This window comes from Balaenoptera physalus, assembly GCF_965194825.1.
Source record: "Balaenoptera physalus genome assembly, chromosome: 5".
NCBI lineage: Eukaryota > Metazoa > Chordata > Mammalia > Artiodactyla > Balaenopteridae > Balaenoptera > Balaenoptera physalus.
The window spans coordinates 59895560-59918433 of NC_138884.1; the positions used below are offsets into that span (position 1 = coordinate 59895560).

Here is a 22874-nt window from a genome sequence, read left to right on the forward strand (position 1 = left end):
GGCATGAAAGAAGTACCTGTGGGGAGGACAGATCTTCCAAACGTCATGACATATCATTTTACAGTATTAAAAAATCCTATTCATTAATATCACCACTGCTCTCATGAGAAAAATCATTAAGTATTTGGAAACTGTCAAGCTCACAGTGGGGACACTGCTTTTGCACAATTCTAAGTTTGCTTGAAATCAAACTATAGCCTAGCTCACACAGCTAGTACAAGTCCACCACAACTCGCCTGGGTGCCTTTTGTACCTGCTACCAGTCTTTGCTTTCATATCTTCCTTCCCACTGACAAAAACACACCAGTGGGCACTCTGATCCATTTCCTTCAAGCCCAATAGAAGGATCTGTCTTTAGCGCCAAACAAAGATTTCCCCACCCCATTCACCTTTCTGATCTGAGGGTCATGCTACTTTCCACACATTGGAAAGATTGTGGTGATGAATATAATGAATGATTTCATTCTTCACTTGAGACCCCACCCTCCACAAACAGAGAGTGTCACAACCTTAGCATATAATCATCCCATAACAACAGCTGGGACAAATAGTAACAAGAGGATTGTTCTGTCACACCTATCAACAAACTGAAACGGTGTTAGTTCTAAGTTTGGTCCTCCATAAAGCATAACAACAATGTTATTAAACAATGTTTGGAGCCAAACCTTACAGAGTCCACTACCATAGATGGGGTCAGTATGCAAGCCAAAGACAGGAAAGAATGGGCACCTTGAAAGAACGAAAAAGACTCTCTGTTCTCTTAGGGATTTAATGGGTGGGTCTGTTACCTTGCCTACAAGCTTTGTTTTGGGAGAATAACTAGTTGCTTATATCATTCTCTGTGATGCAAGGACCACAAAATTGAGGGCAACACATTCATATTCATTTGGAAACATTAAAACTATCCAGAGCATGGAACTCTGAAGAGGCTTGAGATGAAAGGCGGGAAATCAAGGGAATAATTTTTTGAGGTTAAAAAAAAAGCACTTATTAAAAACAAACAAATGAAACTAAATAATAAAACTAAATACCAAAAAAAAAAAAAATCCAATGCTTGTTTTAAAAAATGAAGAAAATCCACACAGAGGGATTTGAGAAAGCTTCTCCATTAGGAACTAGTAGTTACCCAGTAGGGTAATCAGGTTTGCCACTTGGTCTGCACAAGCATGCAGTCTGAGTCATTGGAAAGAACCTGGGCTTTGGAGGCAAACAGATCTCCACCTTGACAATTATAAATTGTGTGTTCTTACACTAATGGTAAGATTATATTCCACATTTATAAAAATATACACAATGACACTTCCCAAAGCCCTAAATTTCTTGTAAAAATAAAATTAGGTAGATGAAAGCTCAGAGCATGGTGCTTGGCATACAATAGCATTTGATGAATGACAATTGCCTTTGGTTTCTTAGTTTTCTAACTGAAATCTCAAACACAATATGAATATTGTGTTGTATATAGCTTTAATGACATTAAGTTACCGTAAGTGACCTTATTCCTAGGTAACTGAAATGTCTTTCTTTATATAAGTTGCTTTCTTTATAAGTTACTTCAAACTTTTTTTTTTCAAAAAAGTCAAGGTATAATTAAATATCTTTAAATAAATGTCATTGTTAACTTCCTTTCAGCAATTTTAGCAATTCAAGTTATTTTGTGAATATCCCTAGTTGTTTGTTTAGGGTAAAAAACAAATATGGCTTAAAGGACCACATATAAGTAAACCAAAATTGCCCCAGTTTTACCTGTTTTAGCCACTATGGTTATGGGACTATGATCTCCAGCTGATTCCAGGAAAGCAATGTCATAATCAGTGAGCCATTATTTTTGTCTCTTTGGTCAGGGGAGGGGAGGGGAGCCTTTCCCTTACATAATTATTCTAGGATTAGTGGTGCACCAACCATTTTCCATCTAGAGTTTACAGGCCAGAATCCCTAATGAGGCACATTGGATGATGAGAGAACATTTGATGAATATATAAGAATAAACAATAGGTAAAAAAAGATTTTGATTTGAGTTCTAAATTAATTCCTTGGCCATGAAAACACACAAAAAATGTACAAGGAGTTAAAACTTCTCCAGTTGGAGCACGTATTTTGCTAGAAACAAATATGGGTCTATGACAAAAAGAAGCGGAGATGAAGGGATAATTTTTGCCCCTTTCAACAGATTATTGATTCCTAAAGCATGTCAACCTCACTCTGTGAGATTATGCTCTTTAGCACTGCCATGCATTATGAATGGGACACATATGGCAGGCTGTTTTGTAAAAGCAGAACTGGAATAAAGATGTAGCAATACTCTACTCAAATAAGGAAAATGCTAAGTCTTTTGCTATTTGAATATATGAAGGTGAAATGTTCTTAACTGGCAGAGAGTTACAGAAGTGTAGATATAACTCTGGAAGCTTTGCAAATTTAAACTCATGCTTGTTTTTTGTCTTCCTTAAATATGCCCCTTGGGTTCTATTAAAAAGTGTTACTAATAAAATGTGGAGCGTGACCAACATAGCTATAAATTCTTGAGAAACAGTTATGCATGCTTGATGCCTGCTCCTTCAATTATTATAACACTGGCACTTAAGGAAAAACAAATAAACAAGGAAAATAAAAGCACATATCCACTTTCCAAAATTATGGCAACAATAGCCAAAAGCAGAATGAAGAATCAAGATCAGGGGCTTTAGAATAAGACAGGATTCCAAGTGCTGGTTCAGCTACTTCATTATATGACCATGGCAAATCAATTCACTATAAGCCTCAACTTTTTGCATCTATAATAAAGGATAATAAACTTACTAACCTCATAAGGGTGTTGTGAGATTTAAATAAGATGATGTTTCAGAAATGCTCAACAAATATTAGCCCTTATTACCATAATAGATAAACATTATGAACACTAATATTTAAATAAAATGATGAAAATCCTATACTGAAACTCTCTATTCAAAGATTATTTTCAAATCTGCTTGATAACAACCATGTTTTAAAAAATAATGTCCCATAAAAGCGCGGTGGGGTGGGGATGGTGGTGTGCTGAATTGGGCGATTGGGATTGACATGTATACACTGATGTGTGTAAAACTGATGACTGATAAGAACCTGCAGTACAAAAAAAAAACAAACAAACAAAAAAACAACTAATACTAAACTTTCTTTGGGTTATTTGTATGGAAATATGTTAATATAAATGTTTCAGACATTACATGAAATTTCTAAAAATCTTATATGTTCTGGTATAATGTTATAAGTCATAATTCTAGTTATTACTTTAAAATGTATCTCTCAGAAATAACTAAATTTCCTTGTCAATTGCATTATTATGAACTTTCATCAAATCTTTAACCGTGGTCATTTTTAAGTCTTTTGTCATTTACAGACAGTTCTGGGTGTACTCTGATGCTTTTGCAAAAATGTTCCTATAAAAGGGTTTCATCTTCAAGGAATTCATGGAAAAGACTCTGACAAGTACAGGTTTCTGGTAACTGATGATACTGCTGAACTGAATGAAGAAGCATTTTCAGAACTCTAAAGAAAAACTGATGAATTCATAAAAGTACTAACAAAAGATCAAGATGAAAAAAAAATTAATTACATGGGACTGAGTGAACTGATGAGGATGATTATAATTTTTGTGACTTTCTGTTTGAATAAAAAAAAAAATCCCACAAGGACTCAGAGGCAAAAAATATACAAATCAATTTTCACTGCAAAGTAAAGAAGCTGTTACAGTGGAGGATTACTGGACTGAATGTCAATATTATGACATAGTATGAGTGTGTTTCGTGTTTGGTAATTGCAACCATTGTTGCTTTTGTTGTGGTCATCCATTTACAATGCTTGGTGTCAGTTTATTTACCTCTTGAAAAATAAAATACAGTGTGTGTGTGTGAAAAAATAAAAATAAAATAAAATGGTAAAAAAAAAAATAATGTCCCATGATACTCAAATATAAGAAGGTAATAATTATTTAATACCTCTCTTTTCTTCTAAGAGTTATTGTTTCAGCTAATACATTTAGGTGTTTAATGCATTTTAATTTAGTTTTTCTATATGATGTGAGGAAGGGATCCAATTTTAATTACTTGTATGTGGATATCTGCTTGTCCAAGTAAAATTTTTCAAAAACACTGTTCTTTCCCTATTGAATTATCTTACTACATTTCTTCAAAATCAATTGACTATAAATGTAAAGGCTCATTTCTAAACTCTCAATTCTATTCCACTGAGGGAAATACACACACACACATACACATACACACCTATCTTTATGCTTGTACCACATAAACTATAGTACTATGGATACCATAGTTCTGTAGTAAGTTTTGAAATCATGAGTTGTAAGTCCTCCAACTTTCTTTTTGTTCTAAGATAGTTTTAGCAATTCTGGGTTTGCTGCATTTCTGTATGAATTTTAAGATAAACTTGTCAAGGTCTACAAAAAAGGCAACTGCAATATTGATAAGAATTGCATTGAATCTGTATAACAATTTGGATAGTGTTTCCATCTTAACAATGTTAAGTCTTCTGATTTATGACTATAGGATATTTTCCCATTTATGTTGGTCTTCTTTAATTTAATACAAGTTATATCGTTATTTTGTTAGATATATTCATAAGCATTTTATTCTTTGTTGGTATTACTGGAAATGAAATTGCTTTCTGATTTTATTTCAGATTGTCCATGCTAATACATAGAAATAAAATTGGTAATGTATATTGATTTTTGTATTCTGCAAAAAAAATATAATAATAATAATGTCCCATGATACTCAAATATAAGAAGGTATTAATTATTTAATCACATAGAAAAATACTTAATGTCCCTATACATGCTTTTTCAGAAATGTCAAGGACTAGCTAGTCCTGGAGATGAATCAGATAAATTTGAAACTAAATAGGTTTTTCTAAAGTTTAAAATAATTAACACAGGGGCAAAAAATGACTGTGCCTCTATTTACAAAGTTTGCTTCAGTTAAAATCTGGATTTGTCTGCGACTGACTATAGTAGAATGAGGTATTAATGACATCTGGATAGCTCTAGGGGCTTGAGGCAAGAGGAAAGACCTTCAGCAGCAAGGAACATTCAAGACAGAATGGCAAAGGTAGAAAAAAGGAACCTAAATGAGAGGAGGTACAGGTTTTCCTTTCCTATCTCTTTCCCTCATATTCTTGCCCCACTCCTTTCTCTTGGTGCTAATTGAAAACTAGATGACTTCTTTCTACTTCTTTCTATTAAATTAATTTAAAAGCCAAAATTACCCTCAATTTCAGCATCCCTAGGCCTTTCAGTTTCCCATCTGTTTTTATAAGCTTTATTGAGATATAATTTATATCCCATATAGTTTATCCATTTAATTCACATGTCTTTTCATTTCTTCTTTTCTCCCAAGAAGAGTCATTTAATTAGCACGCTTGGTGCTTTGCAGGAGACAAGCCATTTCAGCTTAGTACACCACTCCCACGCTCTTCTACATTAAAAGGTTTACAGTCCCAGAAGACAACATGGACCACAGGCAGAATCTTGCCACAGACTGGGACTGGATCATCTTAATATTTTTTATTTCATTTTATAATTTTGAAATCAGTACATCTTGAAGAATTTACTTGGAGAAATCAGAGAAAGATAAAGAATCAATATTTATCTATCACCTATTAGCTGTTAGCCTGAGGTAACAACTCTTCTCAAGTTGTATTTTTTCATCTTTATTTTCTGTTGTCAGTGTGTGTGTGTGTGTGTGTGTGTGTGTGTGTGTGGTTTTATTTAGATTTCTGGCATGTCTATAACCTAATATAATTATTTTTCAAAATGTAATTGGTCATAAGAATTCCTTCTTATAGCTACACCATCATTCATTAAATATTCCCATGTTGTTGGATGTTTAGGCTGTTTCCAACTTTTTGCTATGATAAATAAATCTGTGATGGATATCTTTGAATATTTCTCTGAAAGCCTCCTTGTATTGCTCTTTAGGATAAACTCCTGGATGTAGTATTTTGAGACCTAAGATAATGTCTGTTCACAAGCTTATATCTGAAACAAGTTTTAAAGTCTATTTATTTGTGTTTGAAGAAATTTACTCAGGTTTACAATCTCATCTAATGCCCACAGTAAACTAATGCCATTTTCTAAGTTCTTTTCAAGCCATACAGAGCTTCCACTAAAAAGTCAGAAAATTTATCATAAAGTAGAGGAGGGGGAAACTCCTTCAAGTAGTTTTTTATTCAAAAAAAAGTAAATTTGGGGTGACATCTTAATGACCTAAAAGAACTTATATTACTCTTAATGTACAAAGAGGAATTCTCATTCATTCTGACATGGTGTATCACATATTTTTGACTATCCTAAGTGTCCTGTGAAAGATGTATGTTATGTGTCCTTTGTTTTGTGTGTGTGTGTGTTTTACAGAGACAAGGAATCTTCTTGCCTATCTTTAAAATAAGTGTAAGTATGAATTATGAGACACATACAACAGAAACACGATGGAAATACAACTGCCCTTGTTTTGCAATGTAATATGTGATCCCTGATATTGATTTCTATCTTGATTGAAAGGGCACACATTAGGAAGATACTAAGGCAGATTGGCTGCAATCTGCACACTCAGAGAAGAACTATGACTTACTTAAATTTGTTCCAACCACAGTCATAAAGCCCAGACCCATGCATAGTTACTCATTAATGTTCAAGTTTTGTAACAAAGGTAAGTCATTGTAAAATAATCAATTATTAAGTAACCAAATCGGAAATAAATTAGGGAGGAAATGGAGGAAACGCACTTAGGTGAAAGATGGAGAGCCAGAGCCAGAAACATTTCTCTGAATATAAACATGGGTGAGAGGAAAGGACTTTCATAGAAACCTGCCTGAGGAGATCTATGGCAACACAGTGATTCCTTCCTTCTCGTTGCTCTCCTTCAGAACCAAAGCCACACCTAAAGCAGGTAGCTAGGTGCACAGTCAGATTCTCCATAGCCTATTTCAAACACCACCTCTGTATAGATTATTACACAAGCGTTGATGTGTGATACTTCATCCTTGATTTTTTTAAAAAAAAATAGCTTCCTAAATTTTAATTAGATGTGCAGTGTTATTGCAAAGCCACAACTAGTAATGACTGACTCTAGATCTAATGAAATCATTTCACTTTCTGCCAGTCAACACACATTTGGGAGAGACATTCAGCAATACCACAAATCCGAATGTACCGCAGGAATGATGATTTCACCAAAGAAGGGCTCATACTGCTACCCACACGAGAAAGTAAAGCAATGGTATTTTCTCGTTCTTTCACTGAGGACAGTCATCACCTCTCAGCCGTTTCTCTGCCTTCTCCCTACCTTACCTTTGAATTCTGCACCTGTAAGCTCTGAGTCAATGGTGTTGATGCAATGCTATATTAAGCTTTCAGGAAGTGGAACAGCCCTAAACAAGGTGTTAAGGAGAATCTAAGTTTGAATGGATCCTGAAGAGATCATCTGCCCCGATGAAGGCTTTTTTCAAGTTTTAGGAAAAAACCTTAAACCAAGATAGGCACCTGATTTCTAAAGAAGGAAGTTTATTCATTTAACAGTGAGTTTTCTAGTTTCCAATGTAAGGTTCTTCACGAGGTACAAGATATACAACGATAAATAAGACATGGTCCTGGCCACCGGAGGTCACAATGCAGTAGGAGTAACATCAATACTATCCCCTAATGTGGTCACCTTCAGTGCTGTCCCACTTGTAATCCATACTGTTCTTTACTCATCACGTATCTCATCTAGGTCCTCTGTATTGCCATTCTCCTTCTCCTCTGTCACTATCTTGTTACATTTCAAAATTTGCGATGTGATGCTTGAAAGAAGACTTTTCTACTTTAAATAAAGGCACCCACTGTCACCCCATGTTAGCATCATGTATTTAAATTTTACATAATATTAAGGCATATTTTATGCCTTACATGGGTCTTGTTAAACAGCTTTGTTTCAGCTATAAACAATGACTTGATACAGCCTCATATAAAGTAAGGGCTACTAAAAAATTAATAAACTAGAAAGAGGTAAGTCCATTGAAGGCATGGTAAAAAGAAAATGCCTTAAACCTCCTCTTCAGTGTAGTCCAGATAGCATTTATTGGAGCCACTTGTTGAAGTGAGTCATAATATCCAAGGGACATATTCAAAAGGGCACAGATGCTGTAGAGTAGATTTTAAATCATCTACTGATAACCAGGGAAAATATCATGGCTTCAGGCACCACTCTTTATTCAATATGGATTAGATACCCTAGAACCTATTGGTTTTTAATGCAGAGAGAAAAATTTGGTAACAGAGGGGTAGAGGGCTTTTAATCCCTACTAGCATGTAGACTCTGAATGTCATACCCATGTCTGCCTTGACCAGACCCTCCAGAGAGTTGAGTAGACAGCATAGGGGTGTAATAATAAATAGAAAAAAATAGACTGGATGACCAGGAAAAAATAGCCTAAATGGCCAGGAAAAACTATAGAGCATATCCAAAGTATGTAGAACTTTTATTTCAGGTCCTAGTTTTTAAAAAATAAGAATGAATTTAAGTCAATAGATGGTTCAAGCAAAAATTAAGCAGCCCAGCCTCAGAAATCAGATGATCAGACCATAAAGAACTGAAAAAATAATTTGTTCTTGTTTTACAAAGCATTAAAATAATTAAATAATAAGCATGAGAAATACATGGTTACTGAAATCAGGCTCTCTGGTGAAAAAAATTATATGAAGATGCAATAGTCTGTGAGAATTGAGGCTGGAAAAAGCAAGTCAACTGGGAAACTTAGCCAAGCCATATAATGGAAATCAAATGCATTGAAGGATAAAGGATGATCATGACAAGTCCACTAGGCACATACCAGAAACACAAGCTCAAACAGAAAATACAAGCTGTGAGAAACATTTATTAATGATGCTTAAGTTTATATGTGGAAAAATTCAACATTTATGAAGTTAAGACAATCATTCTATTTTTAGAGCATAATTTTGCCTCTACTATATGGTGTATTTTGTTTTCCCAAAGATGTTTTCTCATGTTACTCAAAAAGTACTTTCAAAGATGACAAAGAGTGGAGTTACAAGGGAACAACAAGTATGAAACAGCAAAGCTTCAGAAAAAAAAAACCACAATATTTTTCTTACACAATTATTCAAAATGAATGCTGCAGCAAGAATAGGCCATCCTTCATTAGCACTGGTTATGCAGAGGCAAAAAGGAAACATATGGAACTTATACCAACCAATAAGCGTCAGACATGACAGGACTGCTCAATCCACACAGCTTCGTTCTTAAAAAAGCTATTTAGGGCTTCCCTGGTGGCGCAGTGGTTGAGAATCTGCCTGCCAATGCAGGGGACAAGGGTTCGAGCCCTGGTCTGGGAAGATCCCACATGCCACAGAGCAAGTAGGCTCGTAAGCCACAACTACTGAGCCTGTGCGTCTGGAGCCTGTGCTCCGCAACAATAGAGGCCGCGATAGTGAGAGGCCCGCGCACCGCGATGAAGAGTGGCCCCCACTTGCCGCAACTAGAGAAAGCCCTCGCACAGAAGCGAAGACCCAACACAGCCAAAAATATTAATTAATTAATTAATTAATTTTTAAAAGATCTATTTAACAACACTCATGTAAGGCATAAAATATACCTTAATATTATGTAAAATTTAAGTACATCATGCTTACATGGGACAATATTGTGTATCTTTATTTAAAGTAGAAAAGTCCTCTCAAGTACCACATTGTGAATTTTGAAGTGTAACAAAATAATAAAAGAGGAGGTGAATGGCACTGATTGTATAAACAATTGTTTTGTATAAACAAACTCACTCTCATGGTTTTATCCATGCCTCAGTGTCCGGTACCATTGATGCTAATGACTTTCAAACCTATCACTCCAGATTAGAGCTTTCTCCCTCACCCCAAATCCACATATCTCAATCCTCTACTGGACTTCTCCACCTGAATATACCATGAGTGTTTCAAATTTAACAAGTTCAAATGGGATTCATCATCACCTTCCACCCTCTCATCTTCTTCCCCCACCCCTAAACCTTGCTTCCTTTCTGTATGCTCTTCCTTGTTACTGGTAACACCATATGCCCAGGATCCAAAGCCAGAAAGTCTTTCTAGTCTACTTTCTGTTTCTCTGTTTGATTTTCAACTATTCCTGTATTAGTTTAGAACCACATCAATGCTATTTCCAGTCTCATCCTTGCCCAGGGGCTACCAGAGTAACCGTTCTAAAATTTAAATTTATTCCAAGCATGTTATTCCAATGCTTACAACTATTTAAAGGTTACCCATAGGGCTTCCCTGGTGGCGCAGTGGTTCAGAGTCTGCCTGCCAATGCGGGGGACACGGGTTCGAGCCCTGGTCTGGGAGGATCCCACATGCCGTGGAGCAGCTGGGCCCGTGAGCCACAACTACTGAGCCTGCGCGTCTGCAGCCTGTGCTCCGCAACAAGAGAGGCCGCGATAGTGAGAGGCCCGCGCACCACGATGAAGAGTGGCCCCCACTTGCCGCAACTAGAGAAAGCCCTCACAGAAACGAAGACCCAACACAGCCAAAAATAAATAAATAAATTAAAAAAAAAAAAAAAAAAAGGTTACCCATAATCTACAGGATAAAATCCAAATCTTTTCATTTATTTTGCTGTCTGGTCCTTCCCAGATGCTCAATTTCATTTTTCACCACTCGCAGACAGGCATCTATCATTTTGAAATAGTTAAAATTTTTTTGATATATGCATAGTGTTTTATAGCTTTAATCTACCAAAAGTCCTCTTCCCTTTCATTCTTCCCAGGGAGTTTCTGTTCATTCTGTGGGATGGGACCCACTCAATCATTTCATCTTCAGAGTCAGTAAAACACAGCTGTCACTCCTCCTCAGTGGCTCTTTCTCTCTGTCTCTCTCTTTGTCTCTGTCTGTCTCTGTCTTTCTGTCTCTGTGTGTCTCTGTCTCTCTTGGACTCTGTCTCTCTCTCTCTTCTCTCTGTATTGTCTCTCTTTCTCTCTGTTTCTCTCTTCCTAGATGATAGATAGCCAGACATATACATATCTACACACACATACCTCTAATACTATGTCAGTGAACTGTATTACCCTAATTTGTTTGTACTCCTTTCTCCTCTGCTAGGCTCTGAATTTCCCAAGAGCTGAAACTATAATTTATGTATCTTTGTTTTCCAGAACCTGATGTAGGCCCTAATATATGTAGTGGCAAAATTAGTATCTGTTCAAAAAATGAATGAACCCAAGGAAATGTGTACAGACTTCTACACTACAGCACTGTTTATAATAGCAATAAATTGGAAATAACATTCATATCCATCAACAGAAAATGGATACTTAGTCAACTGAGTATTATACAACTAGTGTTACGTGTATTTACATGAGCAAATCTCCAAAACGTAATGCTAATCAGAACAAGTTGCAGAAATGTACAGCATGTAGAATTGAAAACATACATAATATTCAGATCTAACAAATCTGGTTGATGGTTGTATAGGTGTTAACATTGTTTTCTTGCTATTTTTGTGCATATTTTAAATATTTCACAATATAAATTTCTTAAAGACTTGGCCATAAAAACATAACAGAGTAATAATAACAATGGCCAGAGACATTTCTTGAAAGGGCCTTTCGCCTTTGTGATATACATATATGTAACCAAGTAAAATTAAGTATAAACAACACATCATTTAACAATATAAAACATGGTTCAAAGGAAATCTGTATTTTTTCATAATAAAGAAAGGTCTTTGATTTAATTGCTCTTTACCGAAGAAGTTCTTTCGGATACTGCTATGGACACTTGCTTTATTCATGAAAATTAGGAAGTATACATATGTGTAAGAAAAGAATCTCCAAAGAAAAAAAATCAGTCTCTGCTTATCATGTACTGATACCATCAAATGAAAACACTTGGAGTTGAAAGATTGCCTAAGTCCATGCAATTATAACAAGCTGAAATATATATATATATATATATATGGGTCTCAAGTAAATGAAGAAAAAGAAATTAAGCCTTGGGATGCTTCCAGATGCTCATTCTGGGGGGAATGTTTTTGCTTAGGATAACATGGGTCAAGGAAAAATATAAGAGTAAAAGTTTATATACACCTTTCACAGCATATATATCAAGGTACCAGCAACTTAACTAAGCCCTTTAGTGCTAGATGATAAATTTTTGTATATTTTCATTTAAAGCATACTGTACTATTAGTCATAGAGTCATAACATGACAAACTGAAGGGAAGAGAAACTACATTCATTTAGTACCAATCATGTGCTAGACACTTAATTCTTATAGCAGACTGTACCACTAGTATTATTACCTCCATTTTATAATAGTTGAAAATGAAGTCCAGAGAGTTAAATCTGATTTTTAAGGTTAAAACTGAAATTGAACCCAGATCCTCCTTACTTTAAAGGCAAGCTTCTTCTACTACAATACCCTGCCTCATATTCTAGTCCCTTTCTCTTTACCCCACAGAATACCATCTTTTTGTATGTGTATCCCTAAAGCCTCATAGTGTACCTATTTGTAATAATAACAGGCCTAGAGAATGGGTTACAAGTGATACTCATATATCAACTTTGTATATGTTAAAACTGTTTAATTATACACATGTAAGGCATGAAATATTATATATATATATATATGAATACTATATACACATATACAGCTTTTGTTATACACAAAGGTTTAAATGTTAATTTTGGTTTTGAGAATACAAGTAACCATTCATAAGCAAAGAAAAAACTTAACACCAATATAATAAATATTAAAGGTCCCTTTTGCAAATAATCTTAGGTATTTACAAAGATGATTACAGTTGTTTAGTGCAATATTCATAATAGTAAAAAACTTGGAACAATCTAGAAGTCCAACAATCAGAAACTGAATAAATAAATTACAGTATGCTCATCATATAGAATACTATGGAGTCATTAGAAATCATGTTTTGGGGACTTCCCTGGTGGTGCAGTGGTTAAGAATCTGCCTGCCAATGCAGGGGACATGGGTTTGAGCCCTCGTCCAGGAAGATCCCACATGCCGAGGAGCAGCTAAGCCCGTGCGCCACAACTACTGAGCCTGCGCTCTAGAGCCCGTGAGCCACAACTACTGAGCCTGTGCTCTAGAGCCTGTGAGCCACAACTACTGAGCCCACGTGCCTAGAGCCCATGCTCCACAACAAGACAAGCCACCACAATGAGAAGCCAGCGCACCACAATGAAGAGTAGCCTCTGCTCGCCGCAACTAGAGAAAACCCGTTCGCAGCAATGAAGACCCAACGCAGCCAAAAAGAAAGAAAGAAAGAAAGAAATCATGTTTTAGAATAATGCATTTTATGAGAAACACAGTGTAGAGACCTAAAATACAAACTGTACACACCAGGTGAAAGAACTATTGTAAGTATTTAGATTTCCATATGAATACAAAATAGCGGAAGGCCAAACAGCAAATTGTTAGCTGTGGTTGGCTTTGGCTGGGATTATGGGTCTTTCCCCTCTTATTGTCCATGTTTCCTAGGTTTTTACCTTAGGGATATATTACTGACATCAAGGGAAAAAAATCAATAAGCAAGCGCCCTCTTATACATTGATGAAGCTTACTCATTGTAGACCAGGGAGGCTTCGCCTAAGGCTTCGCCTTCCTCATTTGGGGATGGATTGTGGGGACTGGAGTGGGGACGGGGAGGAGGTAGAAAGAGAGAGAGGGAGACTGGGAGGGTGGGTAAAGGCCTGAGATAACAAATCCCTTAGCCGAAGTGCCTCCACCTCCCCCAGCTCCTTGAAAAGTCAGACTTCCAAAAGAGAGAGACGCAACAAGGGACTCATCCAGGGACAACAGAGTACACAGCTATGAGCAAAGGCTCATGGCATCATGAGAAGCCACAAATCTTAAGTGAAAATAAAGCTTTTATGAAGTTGTTCTCATGCATAAGTCACATCTTAGATTAATTTATTTACATTTATGATGACTAGTAAACTTTGATACTATGTTAGTATCAAAAGTAACCAAAAAGTATATTGATTTAGTTATATAAAAGTTATAGCTTAATAATCAACTGATTTATTATTTCTAAATTATTGTTCAGATATATATATGTAATGGCCTGAGAAGGACTAGCATATAAAAATTAGCATATAACATTTATTGAGTATTTGTAATTTGCGAGTCACTGTGCTATGTTCTTTACACAGACTGGCTGGCTTAACAACACTATTGTTAGAGGTTATCATATTTTTCACACTGAAGAGATTGAGGCTCAGAGAGATGGGATAACTTGACAAGGTTATACGATTAGCAAGTGGCAAAACTGGGAGTTAAATTCTGGAATTCTTACTCTAGCAAGGCCTGTGCTTTCACACTACTCTATACCATTGAAAATAATTGACAAAACTAAGATAAACAACAAACTTGGGAAGGCAGGAAGGAATTCTAAATGGAGAAGCAGAGGCTAAAGGTGAGAAGATGGAGAATGAGAAATAGAATATGGGAGGAACAATAGCTTTAGTGAGACCATGAAGTGTGCTGGCATCTACTCAGGAAGCATCCAGGGCTGTCAGTGAGCAAGTTCCACTTCCGAGTTGCATGAGCTGCCTATGGTGGAGTTGAGTATTTCCACGCCCCACCCCTTGGAACTTCTCAGTGTCCTGGCATCCTGAAAATTACTAACCTGGCTCCAAGAGGAGGAAATTTAACAGAGGGAAAACTCCGAGTAGGATGATGTGTAATGGGAGTGTGTCTAAAACTTGATAATATGATGGGAGAAGCAGTGAAAAGAAGTCGGTTGGTCACCTTGCATTTTATGACGAGTAAGTATGAATATTCCAAATTACTGAATTACCCATTTATCCTGTTTTATATTACAATGTCTATTATTAAAAGTGTTGCAATAGAGACGCTTCAGTTACGATTGTGAAGGTTCATTCATCATGCTGGTGGGGAGAGCTTAGTGGACAAAACATCAGCTATCACTAACTATGACATTCTGCATTCAGAAGTTAATATGCTAGTGGCATTGACTCAGCAGCTTATCTTCTGAATGAAGCCAATTCCACAGAGTTTACTCAGATGGGTGGAGGGTCCTTTGGACAATGTCTGGGAAAAAAGTGCCTATCCTGCCTTGATAATCAAGATTCCTAGAAGTTTTACAAACTGAAGATTTCCCCCCAGTTTCCTGGAAGCATGAGATATAGGCCAACCAAAGGTCTTCTACCACACTCTCAGAATTGGTGCCTTATTCTGGCTAATTTCCCCTGCTTTATCACTAGCCTTACACAAAGCCAATTTAGCCTTCCCCTAAACTACTTCCATTCAACTGTTTAATACTCTTAGTATATTTTATTTCATTTTTAAAATTTTTATTTTATATTGGAGTATAGTTGATTTACAATGTTGTGTTAGTTCCAGGTGTACAGCAAAGTGATTCAGTTATATACATATATATATATATATATATATATATATATATATATATATATATATATATGTATATATTCTTTTTCAGATTCTTTTCCCATATAGGTTATTACAGAGTATTGAGTAGAGTTCTCTGTGCTATACAGTAGGTCCTTGTTGATTACCTATTTTATATATAGTAGTGTGTATATGTTAATTCCAACCTCCTAATTTATCCCTCCCCCCCACCTTCCCCTTTCTTACTATATTTTAGATGTCTATAAATAGTCTCTTTACTTTCTTCATCCTGCTCATAATTTCTTAATCTTAATCTTTCAAATCAAATCAGCCCATTCATCCACTTAATGATAAGAACTATTCGTTTATAAATAAATCTTTCACTTTTTTGGCTTTATCAATTTACTTTACAATGACAAAGTAGGTATGCTTAGTAGTCACAAAAATAACGCTATCACTAAGTGAATCAACCAATATCTCAGACGAATGATTCCATCTTTATAAAATTATTCTTAAAAATTTATCATCTAAGTTTATATCAATTTGAAGAAATCATTGCTCCAGTTGTAATCTCAAAATGAGTACAGCACACATTTATTGACTACCCACTGTGTGGCAGATATTGTTCTAAGCACTTGGCTTAGAAAAAAAGCTAAAACAAAACAAAACAAAACAAAACAAAACAAACAGTCCTGTTCCTGCTATAATCTAGTGAAGGTGACTGACAACCATAAACAGGTGTTAAGTGCTATAACCATGATACAGGAAAATGTCCTAAAAACAGATTCATGCTCTCTGTGAACTCAGAGGTAGCTATAAGTAGAGACTTGAAGCTCCTTATTTCTAAATACAGTTTGACAATCTGATTTTCAGATTCAAGCTTCTAAATTAGCCCAATTTTTGATTTTTGAAAGTAGATGCTTAAAAAGTAAGTGATACACAGTTAAATCTATAAGCATAGGACTACGGAAATTTGAGAAACTGAAGGGGTGAGATTAATATTAATATAAGTTAATTTTATTAATGCCCCAGGATCTTAACACAATGATTTCCTCTTTTACATTTTTCTTTTTCAAGCCCATTCTGAGATTTCGTCATTACATTCTGTACTGTCATCTATCAGATATCATTAATCTTTCTGATACATTACGCACTGCTCCGCCTTCTACTCTTCCTGACTTCTAGATGGGACTGCTTCCTTATATGCTGACATCCTAGTTATGACAATGATCCAGCCCTCCCTGTTCCAGCTACCTCTGTCATTAGATCGCTATCTCCTTCTTGTATTTTAATACCCACTGCTAATTGTATTTGTTATTTCCCACACATAATGCACGATGTGATCATTTTAGTAATATTTCATTCCTATTGTCCGGCTATATAGAATTTCTTTTTTACATTAACTCCTGCTTTCTATATAATTTCACTGTAATTTACCTTTACGTATTTTACCCTTAAATTCTCCAGGTGATTACTAAGGAAGTGGAAATGTAGCAATCTTTAGTTATTTCTTATAAATTCTCAATTTTCTACCCTGAAATTTCCCATTATCCAAATATGTATTTCTTCAGCATGACTGCAGGGCTTTGTGCAGGGCTGTCTTCCAGCATTCAGAATACCTTTGTATCTAATTAGAGGCATTAGAGCTAGAATACAAGATGGGAGTAAGACCTGTTTGCACTGCTTTCGTTCAAAATGTCTTCCAGGTCAGGATTAGGATGGTGTGCGGCCAACTGGCTGTCTGAAGTAGCTACACACCTGACTGGCGCACTCTGGTGGTAACAGGATACTCTGAGCAGGATGGCTGCTGTACACAGCCTCCATGCTGTCTCTACCCCTAGGGGCCTGAGTACCTCCTGACTCATTTTCTGTTCATTTTATATAGGCTTGGTCCTTCCTTTCCCTTCTCGTCCTTTATTTTCCTTTTTCTTTCCCTGTCTTATTTTTAACACCTAGTACTCAGTGCTGATTTAGGCCTTTACAAAGGAGCATACAGTGAGTCTATAGGAGGAACTCAAGGATGATGATAGTATTCGCGTGCATACTTGGGACCTAAGGTTTGATTTAGTCACAAAAAAATGTCATTGGTTCTTGAAAGAGGATTTTAATCACCCATTTGTCATTTCTTGTCAAAGAAAATAACATGAGCATGAATGTACACTGAGGGATTTTTCCCCACTAAAAGAAAATATTCATTCAACGTTAAAATTGATAAATGGGAACTAAGGTCAATTGTGAAATAGTCTTTACAAGTTGGTAACACTGAAGTCAAGTAGCACCTTTTAAAGACAGTGTAAATTTCATTCTGTCTAAAGTTAGAGAAAAACAAGGATGACCACTCAAATTCCTCTCTACTCACCAAATCCTGAGACTGGTGTGTGAATCCAAGTGTTTCTAAAAAGAATTCAGCAGAGGGTAGACAGCAGAAGCAAGAAGTACTACAATCCTGCAGCCTGTGGAACAAAAACCACATTCACAGAAAGATAGACAAGATGAAAAGGCAGAGGGCTATGTATCAGATGAAGGAACAAGATAAAACCCCAGAAAAACAACTAAATGAAATGGACATAGGCAATCTTCCAGAAAAAGAATTCAGAATAACGATAGTGAAGATGAACCAGCACTTAGGAAAAAGAATGGAGGCAAAGATTGAGAAGATGCAAGAAATGTTTAAAAAAGATCTAAAAGAATTAAAGAACAAACAGAGATGAAAAATACAATAACTGAAATGAAAACTACACTAGAAGGAATCAATAGCAGAAAAACTGAGGCAGAAGAACGGATAAGTGACCTGGAAGACAGAATGGCAGAATTCACTGCTGAGGAACAGAATAAAGAAAAAAGAATGAAAAGAAATGAAGACAGCCTAAGAGACCTCTGGGACAACATTAAACGCAACAACATTCGCATTATAGGGGTCCCAGAAGGAGAAGAGACAGAGGAAGGACCTGAGAAAATATTTGAAGAGATTATAGTCAAAAACTTCCCTAATATGGGAAAGGAAAGAGCCACCCAAGTCCAGGAAGCACAGAGAGTCCCATACAGGATAAACCCAAGGAGAAACATGCTGAGACACATAGTAAAAATACTGGCAAAAATAAAGACAGAGAAAAATTATTGAAAGCAGCAAGGGAAAAACGAAAAATAACATATAACGGAACTCCCATAAGGTTAACAGCTGATTTCTCAGAAGAAACTCTACAAGCCAGAAGGGAGTGGCATGATATACTTAAAGTGATGAAAGGGAAGAACCTACAACCAAGATTACTCTACCCAGCAAGGATCTCATTTATATTCGATGGAGAAATCAAAAGCTTTAGAGACAAGCAAAAGCTAAGAGAATTCAGCACCACCAAACCAGCTCTACAACAAATGCTAAAGAAACTTCTCTAAGTGGGAAACACAAGAGAAGAAAAGGACCTACAAAAACAAACCCAAGACAATTAAGAAAATGGTCATAGGAACATACATATCAATAATTACCTTAAACGTGAATGGATTAAATGCTCCAACCAAAAGACACAGACTCGCTGAATGGATACAAAAACAAGACCCATATATATGTTGTCTACAACAGACCCACTTCAGACCTAGGGACACATACAGACTGCAAGTGAGGGGATGGAAAAAGATATTCCATGCAAATGGAAATCAAAAGAAAGCTGGAGTAGCAATACTCATATAAGATAAAATAGACTTTCAAATAAAGAATGGTACAGGAGACAAGGAAGGACACTACATAATGATCAAGGGATCAATCCAAGAAGAAGATATAACAATTATAAATATATATGCACCCAAAATAGGAGCACCTCAACACATAAGGCAACTGCTAACAGCTCTAAAAGAGGAAATTGACAGTAACACAATAATAGTGGGGGACTTTAACACCTCACTTACACCAATGGACAGATCATCCAAACAGAAAATTAATAAGGAAACACAAGCTTTAAATGACACAGTAGACCAGATAGATTTAATTGATATTTATAGGACATTCCATCCAAAAACAGCAGATTACACATTCTCTCAAGTGCACACAGAACATTCTCCAGGATAGATCACATCTTGGGTCACAAATCAAGCCTCAGTAAATTTAAGAAAATTGAAATCATATCAAGCATCTTTTCTGACCACTACGCTATGAGATTAGAAATGAATTACACGGAAAAAAACGTAAAAAACACAAACACATGGAGGCTAAACAATACGTTACTAAATAACCAAGAGATCACTAAAGAAATCAAACAGGAAATCAAAAAATACCTAGAGACAAATGACAATGAAAACACAACGATCCCAAACCTATGGGATGCAGCAAAAGCAGTTCTAAGAGGGAAGTTTATAACTATACAAGCCTACCTCAAGAAACAAGAAAAATCTCAATAAACAATCTAACGTTACACCTAAAGGATCTAGAGAAAGAAGAACAAACAAAATCCAAAGTTACCAGAAGGAAAGAAATCATAAAGATCAGAGCAGAAATAACTGAACTACAAACAAAGAAAACAATAGCAAAGATCAATAAAACTAAAAGCTGATTCTTTGAGAAGATAAACAAAATTGATAAACCATTAGTCAGACTCATCAAGAAAAAGAGGGAGAGGACTCAAATCAATAAAATTAGAAATGAAAAAGGAGAAGTTACAACAGACACCGCAGAAATACAAAGCATCCTAAGAGACTGCTACAAGCACTCTATGGAAATAAAATGGACAACCTGGAAGAAATGGACAAATTCGTAGAATGGTATAACCTTCCAAGAGTGAACCAGGAAGAAATAGAAAATATGAACAGACCAATCACAAGTAATGAAATTGAAACTGTGATTAAAAATCTTCCAACAAAGAAAACTCCAGGACCAGATGGCTACACAGGTGAATTCTATCAGAAATGTAGAGAAGAGTTAACACCCATCCTTCTCAAACTCTTCCAAACAATTGCAGAGGAAGGAACACTCCCAAACTCATTCTATGAGGCCACCATCACCCTGATACCAAAACCAGACAAAGATACTACAAAAAAAGAAAATTACAAACCAATATCACTCATGAATATAGATGCAAAAATCCTAAACAAAATACTAGCAAACAGAATCCAACAACACATTAAAAGGATCATACACCATGATCAAGTGGGATTTATCCCAGGGATGCAAGGATTCTTCAATATATGCAAATCAATCAATGTGATACACAATATTAACAAATTGAAGGAGAAAAACCATAGGATCATCTCAATAGATGCAGAAAAAGCTTTTGACAAAATTCAACACCCATTTATGATAAAAACTCTCCAGAAAGTGGGCATAGAGGGAATCTACCTCAACATAATAAAGGCCATATACGACAAGCCCACATCAAACATCATTCTCAATGGTGAAAAACTGAAAGCATTTTCTCTAAGATCAGGAAGAAGACAAGGATGTCCACTCTCACCACTATTATTCAACATAGTTTTGGAAGTCCTAGCCACAGCAATCAGAGAAGAAAAAGAAATTAAAAGGAATACAAATTGGAAAAGAAGAAGTAAAACTGTCACTGTTTGCAGATGACATGATACTATACATAGAGAATCCTAAAAATACCACCAGAAAACTACTAGAGCTAATTAATGAATTTGGTAAAGTTGCAGGATACAAAATTAATGCACAGAAATCTCTTGCATTCCTATACACTAATGATGAAAAATCTGAAAGCGAAATTAAGGAAACACTCACATTTACCATTGCAACAAAAAAAATAAAATACCTAGGAATAAACCTACCTAGGGAGACAAAAGACCTGTATGCAGAAAACTATAAGAAACTGATGAAAGAAATTAAAGATGATACAAACAGATGGAGAGATATAACATGTGCTTAGATTGGAAGAATCAATATTGTGAAAATGACTATACTACCCAAAGCAATCTACAGATTCAATGCAATCACTATCAAATTATCAATGGCATTTTTTACAGAACTAGAACAAAAAATCTTAAAATTTGTATGGAGACACAAAAGACCCCGAATAGCCAAAGCAGTCTTGAGGGAAAAAAACAGAGCTGGAGGAATCAGACTCCCTGACTTCAGACTATACTACAAAGCTACAGTAATCAAGACAATATGGTACTGGCACAAAAACACAAACATACATCAATGGAACAAGATAGAAAGCCCAGAGATAAACCCACGCACCTATGGTCAACTAATCTATGACAAAGGAGGCAAGGATATACAATGGAGAAAAGACAGTCTCTTCAATAAGTGGTGCAGGGAAAACTAGATGGCTACATGTAAAAGAATGAAATTAGAACACTCCCTAACACCATACATAAAAATAAACTCAAAATGGATTAGAGACCTAAATGTAAGACTGGACACTATAAAACTCTTAGAGGAAAACATAGGAAGAACACTCTTTGACATAAATCACAGCAAGATCTTTTTGGATCCACCTCCTAGAGTAATGGAAATAAAAACAAAAATAAACAAATGGGACCTAATGAAACTTCAAAGCTTTTGCGAAGCAAAGGAAACCATAAACAAGACGAATAGACAACCCTCAGAATGGGAGAAAATATTTGCAAACGAATCAACGGACAAAGGATTAATCTCCAAAATATATAAACAGCTCATGCAGCTCAATATTAAAGAAACAAACAACCCAATCCAAAAATGGGCAGAAGACCTAAATAGACATTTCTCCAAAGAAGATGTACAGATGGCCAAGAAGCACACGAAAAGCTGCTCAACATCACTAATTATTAGAGAAATGCAAATCAAAACTACAGTGAGGTATCACCTCACACCAGTTAGAAAGGCATCATCAGAAAGTCTACAAACAACAAATGCTGGGGAGGGTGTGGAGAAAAGGGAACCCTCCTGCACTGTTGGTGGGAATGTAAATTGATACAGCCACTATGGAGAACAGTATGGAGGTTCCTTAAAGAACTAAAAATAGAACTACTGTATGACCCAGCAATCCCACTACTGGGCATACACCCAGAGAAAACCATAATTAAAAAAGACACATGCACCCCAATGTTCATTGTAGCACTATTTACAATAGCCTGGTCATGGAAGCAACCTAAATGCCCATCAAGAGACGAATGGATGAAGATGTGGTATATATATACAATGGAATATTACTCCGCCCTAAAAAGGAACGAAGTCAGGTCATTTAACACATATATGTGGAACCTAGAAAATGGTAAAGATGAACTGGTTTGCAGGGCAGAAATTGAGACACAGATGTAGAGAACAAACGTATGGACACCAAGGGGGGAAAGCGGCAGGGGGGTGGGGGTGGAGGTGTGATGAATTGGGCGATTGGGATTGACATGTATACACTGATGTGTATAAAATGGATGACTAATAAGAAAATAAATAAATAAATAAACATTAAAAAAATAATAATACAATAATAATAAATAAATAAATAAATAGAAAGAAGTCAACATAACA

General features: G+C 35.9%; 1 protein-coding gene and 1 long non-coding RNA gene across 11 annotated transcripts in view; one reads left to right on the top strand and one right to left on the bottom strand.

Annotated features, from left to right (window-relative positions):
* Positions 1 to 22874, top strand: part of LOC309661892 — a 157769-nt gene that overhangs the window by 120948 nt on the left and 13947 nt on the right. The gene's annotated exons all lie outside the window — the stretch shown is intronic.
* The window catches only part of MTHFD2L (methylenetetrahydrofolate dehydrogenase (NADP+ dependent) 2 like), a 141352-nt gene that overhangs the window by 49363 nt on the left and 69115 nt on the right, over positions 1 to 22874 (bottom strand). Inside the window, exon 7 of one of the 10 annotated variants that reach the window (XM_082463879.1) lies at positions 13025 to 13261. The exons of the other annotated variants lie outside the window; for them this stretch is intronic. Coding sequence (XP_082320005.1) covers positions 13140 to 13261 — 122 coding nt within the window. The 3' untranslated portion in view covers positions 13025 to 13139. Of the gene's footprint in view, positions 1 to 13024; positions 13262 to 22874 lie in introns of those variants that run through there. 10 annotated transcript variants of the gene reach the window in all.